The sequence below is a fragment of the Belonocnema kinseyi genome, chromosome 2 (assembly GCF_010883055.1).
Source record: "Belonocnema kinseyi isolate 2016_QV_RU_SX_M_011 chromosome 2, B_treatae_v1, whole genome shotgun sequence".
Lineage (NCBI taxonomy): Eukaryota > Metazoa > Arthropoda > Insecta > Hymenoptera > Cynipidae > Belonocnema > Belonocnema kinseyi.
Window position 1 is genome coordinate 182,719,460 of NC_046658.1, and position 8,483 is coordinate 182,727,942.

The 8,483-nt window shown below is 22.7% G+C and overlaps 1 protein-coding gene across 5 annotated transcripts in view; it reads right to left on the reverse strand.

Annotated features, from left to right (window-relative positions):
- Positions 1–3,356: 3,356 nt before the first annotated feature.
- LOC117167672 (mitochondrial Rho GTPase) overlaps positions 3,357–8,483 on the reverse strand; it is a 60,433-nt gene continuing 55,306 nt past the window's right edge. For all 5 annotated transcript variants that reach the window (XM_033352779.1, XM_033352780.1, XM_033352782.1 and 2 more), the window contains one exon: positions 3,357–3,577. In XM_033352779.1, coding sequence (XP_033208670.1) covers positions 3,451–3,577 — 127 coding nt within the window. In that variant the 3' untranslated portion in view covers positions 3,357–3,450. The remainder of the gene's footprint in view (positions 3,578–8,483) is intronic.

Genomic DNA, 8,483 nt, shown 5'->3' on the forward strand with positions numbered 1-8,483 from the left:
TTTTGATGGGAAACATTTTTTTTATTCACTATATTCGCTGAGTACGAATTTAATAACAGAATTTTGAAATTCAAATTGGCTAATTTAATATGGCGAATTGAAGTTTTGAAAATTGTTTCAATTTTATGAAAATAGGTTCCAAAGTCGCAAAATTAAAAGTTCTTTAATTGAAAATTCTTGAATTTCGAAAATATAGAACTAAAATGTATTCATTTCTTAAGAATTATGTTTTAAAGGAACGTAATTTTGAACGTTTTTTTTGGAATAGTTCCATTTTTGAATATTTATGGTTGAATAAATAATTCAAATCATCAACATTACAGAATTTTTATTACTCAATTTAAAAAATTTACAATTTTAAAGAGCTAAAATTGTTGCAAATTATTCAACATTCAAGAATTATATTTTAAAGGTATCTAATTTTGAATGTTTTTTTTTTAACAGTTCAAGTTTTAAAAGTTAAAACTAAATATTCTTCAATTTTAACAATTAGAAATTAAAAATTCTTCAATGTTTAAGATTTGCAATTCAGGATTTTTAAATTTGAAATGTTTATGGTTTAAAATGATGTAATTTTAAAAGTTTGATTTGGAATTTGTAGTTTAATTTTGAAGAATTACAATGATAAAATTTTCGATTTTTAATATTTGCAATTTAAGACTCTTCAATATTTAAAGTCTATAATAGAAATTTATGCAATTTTGAATTATTTTTTTAATATCATTTTTAATGGTAAATTTCTAAAATTGGAAACTTTTAAAGTCTACAATTTAAAAAATGTAGAATTCAAAGATGTACAGTTTTGATTTTTTGGCATAGTTCAATTACTAAGATTAACCATTAAAAAATTCTTCAATTTTTAAGATTAAAAATTTAGGATTCATAAATTCAAAATGTTTATAGTTTAAACTGCTGTAATTTTAAAAGTTTTTTTGGAATATGTAGTTCAAGTTTAAAGACCGAAATTTTGAACTAAAAAAGATCAGCTTTCAATCAGATATGAAACAGTTACATTTTAAATAAAAAAGTTAATTTTCCACTAATTCAACTAAAATTATGAATATTTACCTGAAATACTTTAATTTATTATAAAAAAAGAAGATTTTTCAATAAAATACATAAATTTTTAACGAAATAGTTAAATGTTCAACTAAAGGTCAGTTTTCAAACAAATAATTGAACTTTTAAACAAAAAAAGATCATTATCAATAAAAAATGGAATAGCTAACTGTTCAATTAAAAAAAAAAATAACCAAAATGATGAATTTTCGACTAAATTGACGAATCTTCAAATGGAATATGTGAATTTTCAACTAAAAAAGATAAATTGTCAATAAAAAGATGAATAATTGAACTTTTAGTTAAAAAAATTAATCCTCAAATAAAGAGATGAATTTTCAACTAATATAATGGAATATTCAATCAGAATAGTTGCATTTTCATATAAAAAAATATAATTTTCAATCCAAAAAAAAGTAATTTTCAAACAAGAAGTTTCAACAAAAAAATAATTTTTTGACCAAAAACGGAATAGCTCAATTGTCATTGAAAAAATTTATATTCAACTAGAATGACGAATCTTCAACTCAAATAGCAGAATTTTAAATCAAAAAGAATATTTTTTATATAAAATTATGAATGTTTAACTAGAATAATTAAATTTTCAGCCAAAAATGTGAACTTTTCACTAAAATGATGTAATATTCAATTGGAATAGTTGTATTTTCAGTAAAAAAAAATATATCATTTTCAACAAAACAGCTTATTTTTCAACCAAAGGGATGAATTTTCAATTAAAATTATGAGTCTTAAACCAGAGAAAATGAATTTTTAAGGAAAAAATCTCATTTTTTACCAAGTAATTATAAATTTTCAATATAAAAAAACGAATTCTGAATAAAAAAGGTAGTATTCGATTTTTCAAACAAAAAAATTTTTGATTTAAATAAAAAATAGTCTTTTTCAACCAAAAAATAAAAGAATTTTCAACATGAGTTGAATTTTAAATTAAAAAAGAATTTTTAGTCAAAATGAAGAAAAAATCGCAAATTGTTGAATTTTTAAACAAAAATTAGAAAATTATATCATTTTACGCAATTTTAAGCTAGAAAAATTCAAGATTGAACGACTAAATTTTTTTATAAACTAAACACTTCTTAAATTAAAAGTTAAATATTTTTATTTTAAATAGTTTAGGATTAAAAAAATATATATTTAACAATATTATTTCGAAATCTTGAAACATTTACATTTACAAATTCTAATTTTTCCTACTTTTTTTAATCCTGCCAAATTAAAAAAAAACCTTAAAAACTTCCACATTCATTTTTGATATTTTTGTAAATTTTTCTAAATCTTTTTAAATATTCTCTTCAAATTAATTTTTTAAAATAATAAATAATTATCAATTTTCCTAGGAAATGTTTTTTATTCTGCTGAAGGCTTTCAGAATTCTTAAAAAGCTTCTTAATTGTGTGCTTTTTGTTCGAAATCTGACAAAATTTATAATATTTTGTTTCAAATTAGACCGTGGACTATTTGAAATTTCTTTTAAACTTGTTTATTTTTAAATATTTAATTTATAATTACTGATTTTAAATGAGCAGTCAGATATTCTAAATAATTAAGTAATTGGTCTTTTTTCTGAATTGAAAATTTTCAATTTAAATGGTTACAAAACGGAATTTTTTAGACTGAAATATTATTTGAAATTTAATAAAAGCCTTTGATTATTAATACATTATTTTAAAGTTATTTTTAAATTCAAATAGTTCACAAAGTTTCAATCAAGCGTTTAAATTTGTTTAACTAATAAGAGTTTCCAATTGAAAAAGTTTAATTTTTAACGTTAAAAACTTTAAACTCTAAAATTGTTAACTGATTTCGAATAGTCTTGTAAAATTAATTATTATTTACTTTTTAAATCTTGAAGTAAATTCAATTTTAAAAATCATTAATTTATATTCAAAGTTGATCAACTAAAAAATATTTTTAAAATAAAAAATCTTTGATTTTAAATGTTTCTAATTTTTAATTATTTAAGACATTAAAACTGCATAAAAAATTTTAAATTAAAATGTATGCTTAAAAATTAAAATTCTAAAATGGAAAATTTGTAAGTAAGAGATTTTCGAATGATAAATTGAAAACTAAGATATCATCAATGAAAAGGATAACAATTTAACTAATTATTTTTAAAAACGATTGAAATCAAAGTTGGAGATTTTTTTTTTTCCTAAAAAAACTGTAAACTGTCATTTCCCGGTTTTCCTGGTCTCGTAAAATTTCCGGTTTCCCGGTCAATGATATTATGAAAAAGAAGAAATTGACCTGCGAAAAGAAGCAACAGGTTCAAATGATTTATGAACAGGTTTATTAACTTAACAAGCTCTTATAGGAGATGGGCTTTGAATCAACTGAACATGTGCATAGGGGAACGGGAATTGTAGACTATCTTTTATCAGTATTTAGGACACGCATCACCATAAAACCAGCGACTGTCGCCATCGCGATTCCAATTCCTGCTTTCCACCAGACGACAGATTCACCCTGGATCAAGCCGAATTGCTTCATATGTCTGCAAATTTCGAGAAAAAAAAAAGGAATGAGAAAATTACTTTAAATACACAAAATTAAAATTAATTCAATCAATACATCTATAAACAAAATTAAATTAATTCATTGTTTGGTGAAAACCCTAAGTTTTATTAAGGGGTTATTCAAAAACTACGGCACATGTAAATAACAATTTTTGGAAATGTTTGTAAAAAAAAATTCGTGATTTTATTTTACACATTTTCCTCTATTCCCCTCTGAATCCCATTCTTCAAGAATTCCTCTTTATTCTCCTGTTTTCAAAGAAACTTACCATTTTTCCTGTTTTTTTTTTCACTTAAATTTAAAATAAATAATAACAAAAACCTTCAGCAAAATCCAAGAATTTTCCGTTGAAAAAAATCTTAATTATTTTTATTTATTCCTTAAAGTGCATTGTGGGTCTAAGGTACCCCAAGCAATTTTCAAACTCTTATAAACCACACTTAATTCGAAAAAATTAAGTAAGTGTCGCCATCTGGCTTTAATTGGAGACACTAACTGTAAGTAATGTCGTTTAGTAAACTGCGTCAAGCATCAGTGTCTACCAGCACCAGCTGCTGAAAGTGGAGGTAAAAAAATCGTGGGGTCTTAAACACCCAGTATTTTATGATAATAAATCGATTTAAAAGCGAAAAATCTGATTCATCATTTTATCAGAAAATTAACTTTTCAACTGTGCAAGTATCTTTTTTGAAAGCACCCAAGTTGCAATATTTTTTTTATGAAAGTACACTATTTCAGAACTATAGTCATAAGTTTTCAGGTTAAAATAAATAAAATTGTGTGAGTTATGAATTTTTAAATAAAAAAAGCACTTTTTTCAATAATTTTTTTAACAAACTTAAACTAAATAAATGGCTATAAAATCAACTCTAACTTATGAAAGATACCTTAAATTATATCGGATAATTTTATTGTGACAAAATATTCAATAGGGGTTAATAATACATGATTAAATACGCTGGGGTGTTCAACACCCACAATGCACTTTGAGGGTTAAAATTATTGATTTTTTAAAACTAAAATTTAACTATTTCATTACTGAATGGAAATTGATAGTTCTGAGTCGAAAACTCAAAGATTTGGTTGAAAATTGATCTATTTTATTGTAAATTCGTCTTTTTAAATTAAAAATTAATATTCTTCTTTGAAAATTCCACTATTTAGTTGATAGTTGAATCAGTTTGTTAAAAATTAATTTTTATTAGTTGAAAATCCCTTTCTCATTGGTTTAAAATTTAACTGTTTCGTTCAAATTTCCTTTTTTTTTTTAAATCAATACTTTTAAGTTCAAATTCAACTGAACCATTTTTTTTAAATTGATCGTTTATAGTTAAAAATTCAACAAATTGGCTTAAGAAATAAACTGATTTGTTAAAAATTTGTCTTTTTCGATAAAAAATTATATTATTTTTGCAGAAAATTCAATTATTTGGCTGAGAATCAACTTTTTGATTCAAAATTCGTCTTTTTTCTGATATGAAGTGTTTTTGGCAGAAAACTCGTCTTTAAATTGAAAATTCATCTTTTTTGGTAAAAATATGATCTTTCTTGGTTAGAAATGCAAAAGATTAGTTAAAAATTAATCTGTTTTTGTTGAAAATTCGAATGTTTCGTTTAAATTTCATGTTTTTTTTAATTCAATGGTTTTTCATTTATTTATTAATCATTTCTAGGTTGAAATATCAACTAGCATAATTTTTGTTGAGAAAAAATATTTTTTGATATTTTTTGTTTGGGAATTTAACTAGTTGCTTGAAAGTTCAGTTTATTTTTGTTAAAAATCATTTTTTTTTGTTACATGTTAGTCATTTTAGTTGAAGATTGAACTTTTTTGTGAAAAATGAAATTATTTTGTTCAAAAAGCTACCATTCTTTTGAAATTTTCTTTAAAATATTAATGTTTTTTTGTACATTCGTCTTTTTGGACAGAAACACTATTTCGGTGTAAATGAAACTGATTGATAATTAATTTTGTTGTTAAAAATTCAACTATTTGGTTGAAAATTCATCTTTGTAATTCAAAAATCCAACTATTTTAATTTGTTAATGGTTTGCTAAAAATATATAATTTTTATTGAGAAATAATTTGGATAAAAAAAAGTATTTGTTTAAAAATTTGACCTTAAGGATTGAAAAATCAACTATCTGTTTGAAAGTTCAACTATTTTATTGCAAATTTGTCTCGTTTGCTTTAAATTTCAACTATTTTGGCCAAAAATTAATTTTGTTTGCTTGTAAAAAACTACTTCGTTGAAAATTCGTTTTTTCTTCGTTAAAAATTAGTATTTTCAAATACAAATTTCACTATTCCAGTTTCCGTCGAAAATGAGTTTTTTTGCTGTGGAGAATTTAATATTTTAAACTAAAAATTAAACTCTTTCATTATTGGATCAAAATTGATAGTTTTTAGTTAAAAACTCAACAATTTGGTTGAAAACTTGTGTATTTTGTTGCAAATTAGTTTTTTTTTTTGGTAGAAAATGAATTCTCTGGATTTTGCAAATTAAACTACTTGGTTTAAAGTATAAGCACTATGGTGAAAATTATGTTGTTTTTTTGTTTTGTTTATAAACGAATGTTTTAACTGAAAATTTAACTATTTCGTTTCTTGTTAAAAATTGATCATTTCTAGTTAAAAATTCAACTATAAAATGTTTCTTGTTTCAAAATTCAATTGTTTTGTTGAAATATCATTTTTGGTTTCACTATTTAAAAATAAAACTCTTTTTTTGTTTCAAATATCAACCATTATATTTTTCGTTAAAAATGTAACTGTCTTGTTGAATATTCGTTTCTTTTTACAGATAATTTATCCTTTTGGAATCAAAATACAATTATTTTATTTGTTGATAAGTTAATTTAATATGGCAGCTATATCAACTTAATTAAAGATAATTTATTCCTCTATTATTTCCCTATTTCTGTCAAAAATTACCTTATGTGCCCTGTTTTTTTTTCAAAGAAAAAAATTAGATATTTTTGTGCGGCGTAGTTTTCGAGTGGCCCCTAAGAACCTAGAACTTGAGGAATTTTTCCAAGAGGATGAGAAAATTGAAGGTGAAGCAAATATCAAAGCTGGTCATTCAGTTTCTGATGTTATGCGAAAAAGCGAGTTAGTGAGATATTAAAAAATTGGTATAGGGGAAACCTCTCTACAGTTGATAATGCAACCTACAGTAGACAATCATTAATTTAAAATACTAACATATGTAAAATAATTAATTTAATTTAAGTGATAGTTAAGACATTATAAGTGTTTATGAATTAAAATCAAAACTAATTATCTTTCGTTTATTTTGTGCTCTTAATGGTCCAAGTTCTGGGAAAATGCAAATTTAATATATAAAAATAGCTTTTTTACTGAAATTATTAATAAAAGTTTATAATTCATTCGTGAAATAGAGTAAAAGTGTTAGTCATTCAGTTTAAAAATAAAAAATATTTTGGGTACTTCTTGCATAGTTCTGAATTTCAAAAATATAACATTATTGTTTACTGAAATATTGCTTTAAACTATATATTTTAACAAAATTTCTATTTTTTATACGGATAAATTGAAAAAAAATAAAATTAAAAAACTACTGTTTTGGAGAAAAATCGTCTTCTTTGTCTTTGAATTCAACTGCTTTGGATCCAAATTTTATCGGTGAAAGTTTCTTCTCTTTGGTTGAAATTTTAATTATTTCTTTGAAAATTTGTCTTTGTTTTATTTTTGGTTAAATATACTAATTTAAAATATTTTTTGATTGAAATATCAACTTCTTTCGATGAAAATTTAGATATTTTATGTATTTTTTTGTTGAAAAATCATTATTTTTTATTTTTAATTCAAATATACTTTTTAAATCTTTTTTTGATTTAAAATTATTTTTTAAACTGAAAATTGAACTATTTCATTTTTTTGCTAATTAATTTTTTAGTTGCAAATTCATTTCTTTCGATCAATATTTTAATGCTTTATTGATTTTTTTTTTGTGAAAAATGATTTTTGAACTTCAAAATTGAATATTTTATTTAAAATTTTTCTTTTTCTTCAAAATAAACTGTTCGGAATATCAAATATTGAATTTTTCGTTGAAAATTCATCTTATTTGGTTCAAAATGATACGACTCTGTTTGAAAGTAAATGTTTTGATTAAAGATTCCTAACTTTAATTAAAAATTCATTTCTGCGGTTGAAAATTTAAGTATTCTATTACAAAAATTCACGTTTTACGTGTTTGGTAAAAAATGTATTTTTTTTTTTTAGTTGGAAATTTAACAATTTTGTTGAAAATTGTTTTTCTTTCAGTAAAAAATTTGCTACTTTTAGTTAGAACTTCTAATATTTAGTTGGAAATTTATGTATTTTGGTGAAAATTTATCTTTCTAATAGAAATTCAATATTCTTGTTTGAAAACTCATATTTTTGGTTGAGAATGGAACTATTTCATTTTTGTTACAAAATTCATGTTTATTAGTTGAAAATTCTACTATTTGGTATTAAAAATAGAAAATGTTATCAAAGCACGTACTTTGCATTTTTTTCAATAGACAGTAATGTTATGTTTGTAAAATTCAAAATTACGTAAGAAAAACTAACAATAATTAAAATATTAAGTGTTTTCTCTTCAAAATATATGACTTACTCTTTTACTTTATTAAGAAAAACAAAACTTTCATAAATAATTTGTATAAAAAAAACTGTTTTTCATTGATTAAATTTAAATTTTTGCAGAACTCTGACCCGAACAGATCGCGCTCTCTGGTGAATGGTAAACTCCCTCATTCAAGATTATCCACTGATAGGTTAAATTATCCACTGTAGGGAGGTTTCCCCTACTCATGAGAAACAGTTCAAATATTGAGTAAAATGTTAGGGACCTTACTTAAATTACGTAACA